The 18,370-nt window shown below is 39.6% G+C and overlaps 1 protein-coding gene across 9 annotated transcripts in view; it reads right to left on the bottom strand.

The window, feature by feature from the left end:
- The window catches only part of CTBP1 (C-terminal binding protein 1), a 244,019-nt gene that overhangs the window by 35,885 nt on the left and 189,764 nt on the right, over nucleotides 1-18,370 (bottom strand). For 5 of the 9 annotated variants that reach the window (XM_057409853.1, XM_057409885.1, XM_057409858.1 and 2 more), the window contains one exon: nucleotides 4,948-5,102. In XM_057409853.1, the coding sequence (XP_057265836.1) occupies nucleotides 4,948-5,102 (155 nt within the window). Of the gene's footprint in view, nucleotides 1-4,947; nucleotides 5,103-8,451; nucleotides 8,669-9,650; nucleotides 9,667-10,443; nucleotides 10,532-18,370 lie in introns of those variants that run through there. The other 4 variants (XM_057409902.1, XM_057409876.1, XM_057409894.1 and 1 more) reach the window with 3 other exon arrangements.

The following is an 18,370-nucleotide window of genomic DNA, read 5'->3' as shown; positions in this document are numbered from 1 at the left end:
CAAGAAATATGTGGAAGAAAAACTAAATTTCACCTTCTGCTTTCAGCAAGCTCTTCTCAAGACTAAACCTTTTCAGTCATCTCTTCTTCCACAATGGGGAACAGGCTTTTGCAAATTAACATCCATTATCAAAATCTGTATTTTAATTAACAGGACAACATTGTTTAGTATGGCCAGGAATGGACATTCATAAATACATGAACATCTTATATACTGCTTTAAATATGTAGTATTAGCTTTTATTATTATTAATTTCTAGTTTTGAAACCTTTCCCAAAAACAATATTTTTTAAATATACGGTATTATACAAGCACTATATATACATATATATCTCCAAAATAAGGTATTACACAAGCACTAATACACAGGTATTTCTCTACTGTAACTCTAAAGATGTGTAGAAAATAGCCCTTTTTGACAACAGAAGAAAACTTTTCACATAGAACTCTGAAAAGTGCTCCACAACTTCAGGAACTGATCTCTCAGTTTACATTAAAGTAACACAGTAAGAAAAAGGACTGGTGGTGTTGGTCGATGAGAAAATGAACATGAGCCGGCTTCAGTGTGCGCTCGCAGCCCAGAAAGCCAACCGTATCCTGGGCTGTATCAAAAGGAGCGTGACCAGCAAGTCGAAGGAGGTGATCCTGCCCCTCTACTCTGCTCTCCTGAGACCTCACCTGGAGCATTGTGTGCAGTTCTGGTGTCTTCAACATAAAACGGACATGGAACTGTTGGAACAAGTCCAGAGGAGGCCACGAGGATGATCAGGGGACTGGAGCACCTCCTGTATGAAGACAGGCTGAGAAAGTTGGGGCTGTTCAGCCTGGAGAGGAGAAGCTGCATGGAGACCTCATAGCAGCCTTCCAGTATCTGAAGAGGGCCTATAAGGATGCTGGGGAGTGACTCTTCATTAGGACTGTAGCAATAGGACAAAGGGTAACGGGTTAAAACTTAAACAGGGGAAGTATAGATTGGATATAAGGAAGAGTTCTTTCCTGTTAGGGTGGTGAGGCACTGGAATGGGTTGCCCAAAGAAGTGGTAAATGCTCCATCCCTGGCGGTGCTCAAGGACAGGTCGGACAGAGCCTTGGGTGACATGGTTTAGTGTGAGATGTCTCTGCCCATGACAGGGGGGGTGGAACTGGATGATTTTAAGGTCCTTTCCAACCCTAACTATTGTATGATTCCATGATAATAAATAAATTTCTGTAAGAAAAATCACAAAACTTTATTACCTGGCAGATCAGTTTGTGTACTTTGCAAATCCAAACATTTTAAGACTGCATCACCCTTTGGACCAGTCAAACTCTGTATAACGGCAATGCACTGGCAGCTAGTGAAAATATAGTTTCCAGATATATTACTGACCATTCTGAGAATTTATTATTTGGTATAATAAAAAGCAAAGGATGCAAGCTTTAGTACAATTCACTAACTACAACACTCTTGTGAAGATCAACAATAGGTTACTACTTACCTATATGTTTTACTAAAGCTACAGTCTGAGAGACACACACACTGACTTTCAGTCCCAAGATCTGAATTCATCTACCACACCCCTGATAACAGGAAAATACTGAGTGTTCCTAAGGCAGGCATTTGTGTCATACAGGAATTCCCCAGTCTTGATGCATGAGATGTAAATGCTGTTTATTTCAGTAAGCAAAGCACAAAGCTACAGAGGTGGCACAGTTGCCCATGTTAGTGTTCACCTGAAGAGCAACCTGGCATTACCTAGTAAAAAAAGTGAAACAGCATTTATATAACTTATTCTCCAGGTGTTATTTAGACCTTGCAAATGGAATCCAGCTATTATTTCATGTATTAAACTTCTGACAGTGGTGTGAGATAAGAAATGAGTAAGATCAATGCACTTTTCAACATCATTAAAAAGAAATACATAGAAATAAAGCATTATATTACATTTTAATTCTCAAAACATAGATAAAATGGTATTGAGATTAAAAAAGCTTGAATATTTCTCTAAATTTAGAAATTAAGTATTATACTTAGATTATTATTGTCTCTGAACCTTAAAAAATAATCTTTTAATACAACAAAGAAAGAAAAGTCACACAAACCTTCCAGTATCCATATCTTTGCACTTCCAACAACCAGTGAAGTCAAGGAAGGTTTCACTGCTTTGCATTTGTTCTCAGGTTAGTTACTATTAGGCTCATTCACTACCACAATATTGAATAGTCTAAGCTAGCTGCACAGCAAAAGCACTGGTCTTGTTTTCAACAGATGTTGACGAGGAGATTGGAATTAGCACTAGATTTTGGTAAAAACTTACTGTTTCAAAACAGTCACAACAAATTAGAAGTTCAAGGTTTGATGCTATCCCATTGACCACCCAACTGTAAAGATGGTCTTGTGTATGACAGCATAAATACATTGAAACAAAAACATGAGATCAGAACTACAGTATTTCCAACTTTGTATTTAGCTCCATAATTCAAGTATCATCTAAAATTAATAGTTCTAACTATCCTGTGACAAACAACTAATGAACTGAGGAAAAGGGTGTATGAAATGCTGGTTATTTGCTAGTAGGAGCAATTTTCCCATTTTTCTATTCACATTAGAATTTTATTCTATCTAAAACACAGCTGAGCAAATCAAGGAAGTGATTTCAAGCTAGTACTGATACAGCAGACATCAACCTTAAATACCATTCCTGACTACTGCTCTGATGACAGGCAATTCCTGTGCGGAGATGGAGGCAGCAGGGTGAGACAGCAAACCTGACAGTCTACAGAGAGATCCATCAAGGAACTAAAGACAGGGCTTCAGGAAAAGGGACTCCTCTCTTGTGTTTGCCTGAACCATGAGAATCAGCAGTTCTAGTCTGCTGTGTTGATATAGCATAAACCCTTTACAGAATGGCTTAGGGTGGAAATGACTTTAAGATCAGCCAGTTCCAACCCCCCTGCCACAGGCAGGACACCTCACACTAAACTATGTCACCCAAGGCTCTGTCCAACCTGGTCTTGAACACTGCCAGGGATGAAGCATTTAACACTTCTCTGGGCAACCTGTTCCAGTCCCTCACCACCCTCACAGTAAAGAGCTTCTTCCTTAGATTTAACCTGAACTTCCACTGTTTCAGTTCGAACCCATCACCCTTTGTCCTATTGTTACACTCCCTAAGGAAGAGTCCCTCGCCAGCATACTTATAGGCCCTCTTCAGATACTGGAAGCTGCTCTGAGGTCTCCACTCAGCCTTCTCTTCTCCAGGCTGAACAGCCCCAACTTTCTCAGCCTGTCTTTAGGTTTAAAAAAGAAGAAAAAAAAACAACAGAGGGAAAAAAAGCAAACCCCACCACTTACTTTAAAACTTTAACTATTGTTAAACTTTAACTATTGTTAAAACTTTAAAAGTTTTAACAATAAAAATGTTCAGTTGGTTGTTTTTTTTTTTCCCCAGAATAAAAATATTTTTCTTAAGAAATGACAAGGTGAATAGTCAGTTGATGGATTCTCACCAGGAAGACACTAACATGAAATGGGCTACAGAAAATGAGATTTATTCACCTGATAGCAGAAGGGAAGTTGGTATTAGTATTATTTTCAAATAGCTGGCTTTGTAAGAAAGCCATCAAAGAAAAGATTAAATCTTTCATCACATACAGAGACTTTAACATGTTTAACAATGCCATATATTACGAGAACATGAAAAGTAAATAAACAATTAAACCACTTATGAACTTAAAATAGCAAAAAGCTTCTGAAAACCTGTCACAGACCCAAGCGCTGCTATAATTAGTGGAGGACAAGTCTAACAAGGTATCCGTAGAGGAACACTGGGGCAATTCGGTTCAGCTGACACAACTCCTTAACACCCAAGTCATACTCAAGCAGTCCGCAGTACCATATGTACAACGTGGATACAGACACTTACCTAACAAGCCTTTAAGTTAAGACTCATATCTGCACTTGTCTATCCTAGAACTCTGCTGAAGAAGAAAACAAATCCCTGTTGAAGAGTCCCCTGATTGCCTTCCTCAGCACTGGGCTCCTCCTCTGTTGTCACATCTATTACCTCCACAGAAGCTGTAAGGTTTGGTTTCAGGCTTTATCAGGTGAAGGAGTATTTGGCATTTGAGGCTTACTCTGTTAGCCAACAAGTTCACTGAAAGCAATTCTACCTCTGTGTAAATATGGATGTGAAAAGGTGCTATTGCTGTCTGAAAGGCAGCATGGATTTGGGGTAGACATGAGGCCTTCACGTTCAAAGAAGTCCCTGAAGAGCAAATGTAGGTGTATGGGCCAGCTGGTTCCCTCAACTACAGTCAGGAAAAATGGGTACCCCTCTACGAGTGGGAAAACCTTTGACAACAATAAGAGCCACCAGTTGTTTTACAGCTCCCAAACCATCTTGAAGGGTGAAGGGGAAACTCTGGAATAACATACAGTTAGAATACATTTATAATTAATTTTGTAAATAAATTTGGGGCTAGCATTTGTTTTGAAACTCTCCTGCAGTGTCAATTCTCAGTGCACAAGACCTCGGAACCCGATTTGCACAATTCCGTGGCTAGACAAGTCTGAAAGTTTCTCACACAACCAGTCCAACACTGGGATTTGGCTTTTCAGCTGAAGCCTGAGCAACAGTGTTTCCAAGAAGCATTGCAAAATATCACGTAACAATATAATTTTCCCAGTGGTAATTCTCTACAACTCTAAGTCAGTAGGTAAACATATGGACGACATCCAACCAAAGATACATTACACAAAAGGAAAGTTCAACACAACCATTTTCATCTTTGATTCATCATCATGCTTCTCCACTTACCAGAAATGACCAGTAACTCAAGGTAATCAACCATTCACTAAAATGCAATAGCTAAACACAGTCTTAGTTAACACAACACTGTACCTATTCATAAGAATTAAAATACATGCATTTTCTAAAACATCTCAATTATACCTCTAAATATTACCTTTTCATGAATTTCTTGTGTAGACTGAGCATCACAAAATGCCACTGTGGCTACATCCTTCAGAATAGGCATTTCTACTGTACAATCCCTGCCATCCAGCAATGCTACCAAAGGGCGCGGGTGCATGGGCCCATTCATGATCGGAGGTCGAATGCCTACAAAGGAACAGAGAAGACTTGTTATTCAAGCCATGAAAACGTAATAAAGAAAACATAGGTTATACCTAGTCTGTTTATTCTGATGGCAGAATAAGATTTGAAGAACTGAAGCTAGTAAAACAGGAACAAGTTTACAGTCAGCAATCAACCAAACCCAAGAAGCCCTACGAAACAAATGCCATGGAGGTTCAGGAGGTTGAACAACAGAGGATGGATAAAACCAAGGGAATATTTGTTTTTAAAGATACAGCCTTATTGCACTATTAAGAAGTGTCTGTGTGATCTTAAGCAAGGTTTATGTTTTGATTGCATTCCACACCTTTTGTTAGCTCTAGACAGAGTGAGAAATATCTTGTCCAGGCTTGCAAGAGTATGGCTTATGGAAAATCACAAGCAACTCAGTGAGGATTTGTATATTCAATTTACATATATGATGATGATCTGCTGAGACGAAAATTTAACTGGAAAAACAAAAAAAAAGCCTGCAACAGCAAAATGCTTAATTTACTGAAGATCCAGTGTCCAAGTGGACAGGCTAACTGCTGACCTGTGCAGGTCTGCTTAGACTTAATGGGTTTCCAAAACAATTTTGTATAGCTTAGTCAAACAAACACATCATACTGAATCCACCGCAGAGGACTCTCAACATGTCTCTCCCTAAATCAACATCATGCCTGAACAGTGTAGAGTGACAAAGAAATACTGGTTAAATATCTGAAAGAAGGAAAACCAGCTGAAATTGCAGACTTCTTTTATAGCCTCCTTTATGGAGTCTTAAAATGAAAAGTAAGCCTTATAACAAGGTATTTAGAGAGCATCTTTTTACCAGTATAGATGCTATAAATATACAAAAGTACTCAAGGGAATAATATTAAACCATTACATTTGCACAAAAGTAGTTGAGCGTGGGTGGAAAAAAAGGGACTTCCTGAAGAGATAAGGAAAAGCAAAACCAAGAATAAAGTACATGACTTTTTTCCTCTTTTAAAGTAAGCAGTTTTAAACACCGCAAAGTGAAGCAGGCTACATATTTTTAGTATGCAAATTCCAACAACATATTTTTGTTGCAGTGTGAATTTGAAGACATTGCTTATTGCTTGGTAATACACGTTAGTTCAACATTAACACACAAGACTGAGGTTCCCCTGCTACCTTCTACAAGCAAACCCTTCATCTTAAGTCCTGACCTGTGTCAAAAAGCAAGCCCTGAAAGATTCTCATTTGCATTTTAAGTATATGGAAAATTCATAATCCCAGCTGTACAAGATACCTGGTGAAGAAAAGCAGCTGCTGGGAAAAGAGATTTGCACAAGTCGACAGAAGGAGTGTGTTAGTTCCCCACTGGGACCCTCATAGTCTCTCTCAGCTGTCCAGACTGAACCCAAAACTTTCATGTCCACCCCTAATAAAGTCGGGATGATCAGCCAGTCCTACTACAATCCAGCATTTAAGTTCTTTACCAATTCAAAGAGTTTTTATACTTGAAGACAGAACAAGAGTCACTACATTTGGTTCCGTTCTGTCCCTAGTCCCAGTGTCTCCTGACAACTGATGATGCCGAAGGACTGACTCTGCAGGACTCCCACCACAGCAGAGAAGCATTCAGATGTGAAAAGTATTCACCAGCAAAGTTTCCCATTGGCACAAAATCCTTGAAAACTGTTTTCTGTTGTAAAACCATCAATTACAAACCTCTACTGCGACAGACATGCTCAGAAGTACTTCTGGTACACAGGTTCTGTCAATAATATCCAGCCACCAAAATGGAAGGCTCTTTAAAGCTGAGCATCTTGCTAACTTAACTATTGTTACTTGTTTGAACCAGCAACAGCCACATAACCTTCATACAGTCATTTTTAGGAAATGAACCACACACTAATAATGTGGTACAGGACACAAACGCTACATGAATAGACAATGGAAAGCTACACAGTTACCCAGAGAATTACTATCCTTTAATGGGAACTTAATTATAAAACCCCACATTAAATTTACTTAGAAACACGCTAAAATAAAGCATGTTATAGACTTGTTCATGTTTCTCTCAAAATAGCGTATGTAATAGCATTAATAAAATGCAATTATATCTCAAAGCAAAATGTAAAAATGACATTGCCAGCCCTACTCATATTGCGCAGAATAATTGTGCTCATTTTATAACTGAAATGTTACGGTCATCATCTAAACTGTCAGTCCAGCAAAGCCAGGATTGCAACAAGTTTGAAGGCTAGCTAAAATAGAATCAGAAAAAGAGAACTTTGATACTGAATATGTTGAAGATGAATGAGGAAAAATAGGGCACAGATGATCCCCTTACAGCTATACCTGAAGGGCTCTGTCTACAGAAGAGCGCTCATAGCCCAAACATAACAATGAGATTAAAAACTGGCACTTTTAAGAAACACTATTCTGGCTAGAGCTCTCGCAGAAAACCATGGAATAGAGGACCACAAAACACAACCTATTAAAATAACGATTTCTCTAAAATACATATAGGTGCGGTCTGATTCTCCCCTTGGCTTAGTATCTCTCTCGATCTCCACAAAGCTACTCGTGTCTCAAGTTGGTGCTAAGTGGTGCCCCAGCTCATGCTGGCGCTAAGTAGCATGTCAGACTGAGCCCCAAAACATAGAAACAAGAGTCAGAAAAACAACTGGCAGCATAAACCCTCCCCCAGAGAATCTGGCTTTTAATAAAGTCCCCAGAACTCAAATATATCCAGTGACCTTGGCCACGAAAACCTTACAAACCTTTGCTTGCCAAAATCCTCTCTGAACTTGAGCATAGACTTCCTGTTGCACAATCCTTCTGCCTAAATACCATATCACTGAATCTCAGACAATAACTCAACACTTAAGTAAACTCACAGTAACTTCACCATGGTGGCAGACACTATTTAAAGTCTGCATTTGGAAAGGCACAGCTCCGCTATGAATCAGAACCCTTTGAACAAAAAACTACTTCTTCCACCATGTGGATACATTCTGCAAGTTTCTTATCTAGCAATGTCATGTTGTTTGGCTTTGCGGCAGACCCTTGGAGTGGCAGGATAAGGCAATGTGTATTTAAGAGCAGTATTTTCCACACCCACATTAACAGTAGATCATGCAACTGGGTGCCGAAGAGAAATAACTGCAAGCAGGTCAAAAGTGACACTAAACACCACAAATGTGAAACTAATTAAAAAGAGTAATTTCACTTAGCTGGCTTATTTAAGTGCACAGTATAGCGTTTCGCTTAACAGAGATAAAGATTATACCATCCACCCCCACATCCTAGAACCTTAGTTACGGGAAAACAATCTCAGTTTTATCCTAACTTGAGACTTTCAGGAACCCCTACCAACCTGACATTTCTTAATCTGAGCTTGATCGCCAGGGTCATGAATTCGATTTCTCAATGCTTTACAATCTTCAGTATTCTGAGGCAAAATAGCAGCCTGTCATTCCATCCTCATTTCCATGTCTTTAATTTTTCTTGCAGCCTCCTGTAATCTTGAACCAAAGCTTTTAAACTTCTTATCCACTGCAACCTCTGTAGCCTGGGTGGCGTTCAAATTTTTACTAAAAATTAAACACAAACAATACATTAAAACAACATTAAGGGTCTGACTTGTGCTCACAGAAGCCAGGCAACTCAAAGGTAAAGCTTCTCACTGCATCTGGACCCTTCCCCCTGTTGCTGCTGGCTTTCCACCACGTGCTGTGCTGCCACTGGCCATTAACATTCCAGGGAAAGCAGTGGAGTGTTAAGACACAATGTGCTCAGGACAGCAGGTGTATTGTAAACAGATGTACCTGAACAGTCAGCACTGCTCAGCGCATTGCCTAGGTGAGCAGGGATCTGAGGATAACATGTCACCTCCAACACCACCTATGCTGGAGAGCCAAGTGCTCCTGCGAGTACGGGAGATGGAGTGAGAAGCCTTAACTCTGAATTTGCTGGGTCTAAGTCAGGCCCTTAACGTTATCTAAATGTATTTAAGAAAAACAACAAAGCTTCCCTGAGAGCTCTAATCCAGTTTGGAGGTTTCCCCCTCCACCTTACATTATGGGTATCATCTGGTGGTGAAGCTCTTGCCCCAGTAACAACTACAGTCCCAGTGACTGCTGGAATCCTTCTGAAGTAACACCAGGTATAAATGTGCACAGACAGGGCAGCTGTCTGCACACAGCAGTGATTCACCATGCAGCTATCAGGACAGAGAGCTGCAATTTGGACCAGCTGCTCTTAGGAACAGAAGTACCAAAACCTGATTCTAGTCCAGCTTTTATGGAAAAAAATCCTGGAAGCTGAAAAGGCAGTTTTCAGGCACAGAACCCAACAGGAGGCCAACCCCGTGAACAAGCATTTTGACTGTCTATGGGTCTCACAACAAAAGGATTAACGAATTTATCATCCAGCTTTGTAACTGGAGAGGAAGGATTGTGAATTATTACCTCTGTAGCTCTGGCAGCATGGACTTAACAAATTACCACACCAAGCTTAGCATGAGATACGTTCTTTGAAACTGGAAACAACCACCCTAAGTGGGCTAGTTTCTACCTGCACCTCCTATTGCTCCTGAAATATAGGTGCATCTTCATGCTCTACACTCCAAAGGGGAAAAGTTGAAGTCAATACAATGAGGCATAATCACAACTGGATAATAAGAAAGCTCCCCCTGTCATATTGTATTTTAAACCTGCCCTAAAACAATCTTTTATGTTACAAACTGACAGTAACTAAAGTGATCACCTTGCATAAACAGCAGAGATCTACAACTAGGCTGTCACCATTTGCTGGCATTAGAAAACATACCAAAATACAGCAAGATAAGCTGTTAAGATTAATCACTGTTAACAATGTCATTTGCACAGTTTTCTGACTTGGGGCTGTTCAGCCTGGAGAAGAAAAGGCTGTGAGGAGACCTCATAGCAGCCTTCCAGTATCTGAAAGGGTCTTATAAGGATGGTGGGGAGGGACTCTTCATTAGGGACTGCAGTGATAGGACAAGGGGCAATAAGTTTAAATGGGAAGTTGAGATTAGATATAAGAAAGAAGTTCTTTACTGTAAGGATGGTGAGGCACTGGAACAGGCTGCCCAAAGAAGCTGTGAACGCTCCATCCCTGACAGTGTGCAAGGACAGGTTGGACAGAGACTCGGGTGACATGGTTTAGTGTGAGGTGCTCCTGCCCACAGCAGGGAGGTTGGAACTGGAAGATGTTAAGATCCTTTCCAGCCCCAACTATTCTATGATTCTATGATTCATGATTAGGATGAGGAATGTCTCACATAAGGCATACATGTTAAAAGTACAGGACGCTGTCATGTTTGTAGGCCCAAAATTTGACCTACCTTTCATTTTCTTAAATCTGTTTGCAAAGTCCATGTAATTCTTTAAATGTTTTTCTTTTTTCAAAACAAATGCTTCAATTCTTTTTTTCTGAAAAATACATCAATGCCAAAAACTCTCATCAACAACACTCATCAGCAACCCTGTAACCACAAACCCATATGTACACGAAATGGGGGACAGCACCCCCAGCAAAGGACATCTGTGGGGATTCTTAGAAGTGCAAAGATTAAATAAGCAGGAAAACCTCCCTTGACAATGCCTGTTTAAAAGAGCCTGTCCAACCAAGCCTCCTTTATGCAGTGTAAAACATGGAAGTGATTTAAGTTCCTAACAGAATGCAAACTACTGAAGAATCTAATCAATATTTACAAACACAAGACCTGAAAATGACAGGTTGGGCATTCGCTCCCTTACAACCTAGTGCACCTAACACGACACTAATCCCCTGTGGCATTTACCTTTTCTTTCTGTTCCTACCTAGGCTGTAAATTCGGTGAGAGCTGTCACTGATTTACCATAAGCCCTCCAACAAATTTCCATGTTTTTTAAAAATAAATGCTAATATTAATTCAAGTAAAGCACGAGTTGTCAAAACAAACAAAAAATATCCCACTCATAACATGAACACAGAAGCTGTTACAAATTAGATTTGCCAATACGCACTATTCAAATTCCTAGAAATGCCGTACTTCAGAAACCTATCTGAAGGTTTCTGACACCTCATGCACATTGAAATACCTGACCTCCTTTTGGTAGCCTCATTGTTTTGTGCACACTTAGATTCAAGCAACACTTAAGATTCAAGGTAGAGCAAAACTCTAAAAGCAGTCAAGCAGAAAAACTTCAAAATCAATTCAGGTACATGGAACAGTAAAATGGATGCAAGAAAAAAAAAAAAGGAGTGTTTACCAGCTTTCGCTTTATCGGTATTCAGCATATTTAGATGCTGAATATGCACTGCAAAAATCTCCTGATTCCGCCAGAATCAGAGCCAACAGCTTTTGCTACCACCTTCAATACAAGCAGGATGCAATCTCCCATGATTTGGGATGGGGGATGGAGAGAAAAGGGAGAGTATTTTTCAGTAAAGAACACCAACAAGGGGCAGGTACAAAAAGGTGACGCTGCCCTCAGAAGCCTGAATTACTGCGCAGATTCAACTTACTTTCCTTGCTTCCAAAGATTTTAGGAATGCGCTGCAAGTCTTGAAATGAACGGGAACAATCCCAAACTGATTTTCAGAAGAACAAGATTTGGACTTAACAATATACATACAGGAGAAAACTAAGCATAAGCTTTATTTCAAGCATATGTTCTGTTTCTATCAAGGTCTCCAGGGCTCAGAGGTTAATGCTAAGCAAACTAGAACTTTACAGGAAGAGCACAGCTGATGAATACTGTTGCGGTCTATGCTTTTTATTTACCCAAACTCAGTAAAAACAAGTCATCTTCCTTCTTTTCTTTTTAATTTGCAAGAGACCAAGAAAAATACAAGTGGTTTCCGGCACTGTGTTGACCCAAAGATGTGCAGAACAGGCACACCCATTATATCCTCCTGCTAATTGTGACCACTGAAATACACCCAGCCACTCTCCAGGACATTCACAGCTCATTCCCTTACAGAAAATATAAACCCAGCACCACTGGAATGTAATTGTATGATTCTATGATTCTAATTCCCACCCTTGTCCATAGACTGCCAAGATACTTAGATTTACACATACATACGCTTACTATTTTACCACCTGTGAGGACTGAGCCTGGGTATCCAAGCAATTGCTACAGCATACAACACAAACACCTCAACATAGAGTATTTTGAGACTATTACCCTACTTGAATTTTCCTTTTGGTTCAATCAAAACAAACCAAATGATTTCCAATTATAAAAATCCCACCTTTGTCTGATGCTACTGGAACCTGAGAGTGAATAATTCATTACTTTGCCATATTCATGCAGCAAGTAAACTTGAATTCTCAGGTATGAGCCTGACAACTGTGAGGATGTGGGTTTCTGTTGTGTTTTTAGATAGTGATCCCATACCACTGTTTCTTAAACATCTACTAATACTGCTGTTATTTGTCTAACATCTGTCAGTGCACACACAAAATCCTAAATGCTTGTCAGGGTACAAAAAACAAAGGTCCCACAAGGCACATCTTGAAAGCATATGATCAGAAATGAAGTTCTGTTAAGGGGAAACAAAAATCATCTGGCAACATTTTCTATTACTACCCATGTACTTCAAATATCCACATGAAAACTGCAAGTATTTCACATCTGTCAAAAAAACTACTCAAATTACATATTCAGAGCATGCTAGGACTGACTGTAACTAACACTTTTCAAAACAAAACTGAAAACAATGAATCACACCTATTTATGTCAAAGAACAAGCGGTAATAGCAGAATGCATTACTGTAAAATGCTTTAATTGTCTATCACCATTTAAAAAGCAAACCAAATGACAATATTCAGTTAACAACTATATCAAGTACTAAACTGAGAAAGCCTAAGCGTCAGCAATAAAACATACACAAACAACAATGTTGCAGAAACGCTGTTTTCAAGTAACAAGATGAACACAAGCTCGTTTCAAGATAGATGACAGCTAACCCTAGAGAAAGGCAAAACAGCTTAAAGGACTGAGCTTTCCCTGGATGCAGAGCATTTCAGTGCCTGTCCACATAAATACTTCACTGTTACAAGTATTTTTAGCTTTATTAAGTAATATGTAAAAAGGGGGAGGAATGCATAAATAAATCACTGATGTTGGAGCTGCCCTAGCAGAGTACACTCCCATTAATCCCAGCTTCAGAGAAGTGCTGCCTAAGGCTGCCAGGGTTTGTTACTTATCCCATGAGTTTTATGGTGCCTTCGAAGTGCCTCTGCCCACACAAGCCACAAACTACTTGGTAACTTAGAGGAATCACTGCAGTGAAGCTCAGGACAGTACCTACGAACAAAGAATCAAAGAGGTTGAGAATGATGACACTCCAGCCCCATTTGACCATAACTAACTCTGGACATTGATTTCCCAGTTACTGATGGGGCAGTATCTCTAAAATACAGAACTGAAATGCATGAATCAAGCCTGCACCAACGACATTCTCACAATGCACCATGTGCTGGGTGTGTGTCAGGGTACATACACATCCACTTCCATCTTCTCCCAAGACGGTGACTACGCAGTAGGCGCATAATGGCAACTGAGGGAAGAATCCACCTTCACACACACCCTAAAGTGTAGTTTAAAATACAACCGAGCTTGTATTTCAGCCCATAAAGTTTATAGGTTGGTGGGTGTGACTTTAAAAGAAAAAAAAACAAGCCAGAAAACTCCTGCTGACAGGAACTGGAAAAACAATCTGCTTCAACAATTGCAATAGGAGCAGAATGATTAACTCCCCAAGCCATTCCAGTAACAATATAGATCATGCCAAGACTTACTAAAACACTTTCCACGGAAGAAGCGGTCCTGGAGATTTTGAGGACAATACTTCAGATACAGAACACAAGCCCAGAATGGAATGGCTAAACAGGGCTTCAAAGTACAGCACCTGAGAATAAATATGAAGTGAAAAATACATCCGTGGCCCTTACCCTCACTCTTTTACCCATGTATTCAATATAGAGAAGCATGCAAGCATTACTTTTTTATATCATATTATCAGAACTGGCATCTTGCCTGTGATTTTGATAAAGCTGAACAGCCACATAATGTTAATTTAAAATGTAAAGCCTTCAAGGAACGACTCTTTATTTGCCTGTAAAATATGGATCTGAACGACTAAGGAAAAAAGAAGAAAACTAACTTTTTACTCTCCTCCAAAAACGTTTCTCCTACAGCAAGTTATTTTATTGCATCAGGTTTGGAGGGTTGGGTTTTGTTTTCAACCACTGCTTGAGCTGTGTATGCTTTGGGAAAAAACACCACTTTCTAGCACTATGAATACAACTGCTTTCAGAGTATTAATTTCACATAATGTTTTAAAGACACTGCCAAGGATCTATTACAGAACATGATTTCTGAATGTAGCCTGGCCTAATGGCTACCCTCTGTGCTTCCTTTCTCATATTTACAGACGCTGCACAGGATGCTGTCTCAGAGAAAGAAACCCAATAATCTGAACGAAGCCAACATCAAAGGCTTCCTTTATTCTGATCCCAAACACGGAAAGATATTTCTCTAACAGCACACCTGTACTTCGACCCAAGAACGTTAAACTATTACCTGGGGCACTCCTTATTTTCCTTATCAAAAAGTCTGAAGATAAGCAAGTGTGGGGCCTTGGATAACAAAATCAGTTTCACATGGTTTCATTTTTTTTGAGGTCAGAAGAACACACTCAAATGACACTAAAAATAACAGTACGGAAGTATTTTACATATAGAACACTGTCTTCTTCATTTGCTTTGTAACTTATTATTATTATTTTAGGAAAGCATCTAATGTGATTCACCATCCTCTCAACTGAACATCCTTGTGCTCTATGTGTCAGCAACCCTTACAGAGTGGGCAGGGGGGAAAATACTGTAACTCTCTTGTTTACGGACGGGAAGAAAGGAGGTGACCTAGAAACTTCCTCTAAGATATCCAGCTAAAACACTGCTTAAACCCCAAATACATACATAGAGAGACCAGACTTTTAAGACCAGTGTAATTAGAAAGGGTCAACTCAACACAGTATTAAGGTTTCTGGTAAATAAGGTTCATAAACGCCCTCATGAGTTACACTCCGTTATGTTCTTCTGAAAACCAAAGCAACTCTGACAAACACTGAACCACTGCAAAGGACTCCTTTAAAGCTCTTTTTTCTGCCTTCCTTCTTGTTTCCTCCCACAGCCACTGACCTCTGCTGTCCTCTGCCAATTAAGAAAATGGTTGATGATGATTACAAACCAGAGAACAGTTTTGTTGTAAAACTGAGAGAGTCTGGAGCATGGTGAAATCAAAGTCCTGCACCTCCCATCCAGGGTCCTCAGCAGTTGAACCAAGCTTAAATAAATAGGATTTTCTGAAAAGATGGTCATTTTGAAGGTAAGCAAACAGGATGTATAAAAATGACAAGCTCACTGAGAACGAGCCAGTAACAACAGTGGCAGTGCCAAATAAAACATGCAGTTTAAGGCAAAAGCTGGGTTTATGTTATCGTGTTACATTTAATCATAATATAATAAAAGCGTATGATGTAAGAGAGCTGTTCAACTGAGCTTCTCTTCAAGTAGAGTTTTGAGTTTCAGTTACAAAGGCTGTGGTCCCAGTATCACAGTTAAAGCTTCACTGAAAAACAGAGTTAAAATTGAGAGTTATTCCCATGACTTGATGAGAAGCAAAATATTTCTTCCCACACATACCACATACTAAAGGGGTTTAGAGAAGGGTTTGGAATGCTTGAAGTTGTTTCCACTGAACTAGTGAAAAGTCAGAAGTGCTTAAAAATGACCCATATTTGCATTTTTTCAGCAGGCTTTATTCTATTTCTTCTAGGCTCTGTACTTTAACCATGTTCAACTTGAAAAGGGTCTAGTCAATGCACAAAAGTGCTTTGTCTGTTGTTAATTATAGAGGGCACAAATCATGTTCTATCTCTGTAAATTCCATAAAACATTTATGTGTGCTAAAAACATCAGTTGCAAGAAAGCATTACAAAAGGAATTACAGAATCCATTATTAAGAGTGAAAAATCTTAAGGCAAAAGGGTACCTTTCATTCTTCACCCAGGCAAGATTTCTTACCAGGTTCTCTCTCCCAGCTGTATATTCTCGGTTTGATGAAGCGGTGTATTTTGGAAAAGGAATTCACTACTGCATTTCCCAGTTAAGAAGCCAGTCTGTAGTTTTATTCTAGCCTTTTCCATGTATGCTTTAGCTTAAAAAAGATAATAGACTCGTTACAGCTCCTGTGTCCCCCAGTCTGCAGGCAGAGACATTTACAAGATCTGCCCACGGCACATATGTGCGTCACCCAAATGTCATCTCCCCCCCTCACACTGACAGCCTCAGACTTCTGCAGCGTTACAGCTTTTGAGAAATGGACAGTTACAGAGAATGGACCCCAGCAACTTCCTTTCAAAACAAAATCTATACTGACAACAGACTGAGAAGCAATTTAGTGGAAACCAGACCAATGTATTAGATGCAATAGTTTCCCAAATAAGAAACCTTACTCTCTGGTTTTCTGAGACTAGAAACAGGAGGGATGTCAGTAGCAGGATAAACAGCAGCGTGCTGAAAGGCATGCAGGAGCATTGCTGTTCTAAAAGGAGCCTAGTCACAGGAAACACTCAAGTGACTTGGAATTTTATCATCCAACAGTAATCAAAGGATCGCCGACTTCATGAAAGTAAATTCAGAGCTGATCTTGAAACTCAAAATGGACACAGATTAGAGAAACACTGGAAAGCAAGCTTAACTGCTTCCTGCTGGCTGTAATTTCTGAAGAAATGGGAGGGAATGACAGCTTAGTGCTTGCCTGGTGTAAGACAACAGCTATGGGATAACCCAGAAACCAAGACAGCATTATGACTCTTTTCCAGACTGTCATGGGAGAAAACGAAGCTAACCCTTGCTCTCAAGATTGAGAAACAACAGAGCAACAGGTCTTCATAGCACATTATCTTCCCTATTTGCTGGATGGAAAGCAAACCAAATTAGTGCAGGTGTATTACTGTGAAAGTTTAAAAAAAAACAACAAACCCAGAAGTCATTACTTCTGATCCCTAACTTTGGTTACTACCGCTCCCTTTGTCCTTATCAGCTACTTTGATAGCACAACTGTTATTTCAGAGTAAACTGTAGATTTGACAGTATTTTATTCAGACTCATTTTTTCTGCCCCTCCTGGATCAGAACTCTCACCCCAGTTACAAAAGGAAGACAAGAAACAAGTGCTAAGAGCAACTGAAATCTGGAAAATAACTCTCTAAAGTGAACATTCTACTTCCATGAGTAGCCCAGATGAGGGTCACTTATCAAGTCTGCACTGTAAACCGGATTAAAATAATGTACATGCAAACAGTGAATGAGCTGGAGCTGGGCAAAGAGCTAAATGCTTTAAGAGGCAACTCCACTTATATGTTCATATTTTTGGGAAAGTGATTAGCATCACTTATTGTACAGTCTACACCAAAACACATTGTGAAATGTGACCCTCGGGGGCTTTTTGGAGCAGAGTTGGAGTTAAGAATCCTCATCCAGGCTTTCCAGCAGTATTTTCATCAGAAATCTGCTTTCCAGGTTCTGAATGCTAGTGACTATAAAATGACCTTGCAGTACACTGCAACATATCAACTTAACAAAATATCATTAAGACACTTTTTATTGCATCATTACCTTGCAGACAACTAACTTCGTTGTTTTATAACTTCATGCAATGCCTACCACAACCTCACTGCAGCCAAATGACTGCCAAAACCAAATGGAGTTAGTGAAAACTACACAGCTTATGGAAGTTTTAGTCATTTTTTTCCTTTAAGGATATAAACGTGTAGTGACACTTTTAATACCTGCCTATGTTCTGATACATTTCTTTTCATACTTGCTCTACAGGTATTTTCCGGGACACTTATATAAAACACTAAACTTAAGAAGGACCATATATGTTCCTTAAAGCATGTTACCTATTTCATATAAACGCGATTAAACTTTTAAGTCAAAAATACTTCAAGAACAACACAATTAGTAGCTTGATTCTCCAGAAGGCCTGCAAGCCCCCATAGCAGAATGTGTGAGAGCTTCCCAACAGAAGGGAAGCCTCTGCTTTCAGTGAGTACCATACCCAACCTGTGGATAAATTAATGAGAGACTCTTCTATCACTGTAAGAAAGCACGGATCATGCAACAGCATCTTAACTTACTTGCTCTGTCCCGAGCTCCATGGGTGAGTGCTGCAGGACCCCAACCACAGACAACAATGTGGTTAAAA

The sequence above is a fragment of the Pezoporus wallicus genome, unplaced genomic scaffold, assembly GCF_028554395.1.
Source record: "Pezoporus wallicus isolate ANWC-B61680 ecotype Strahan unplaced genomic scaffold, APGP_CSIRO_Pwel_v1 contig_8512, whole genome shotgun sequence".
Lineage (NCBI taxonomy): Eukaryota > Metazoa > Chordata > Aves > Psittaciformes > Psittacidae > Pezoporus > Pezoporus wallicus.
This window is presented reverse-complemented; position numbering and strand designations above follow the sequence as displayed.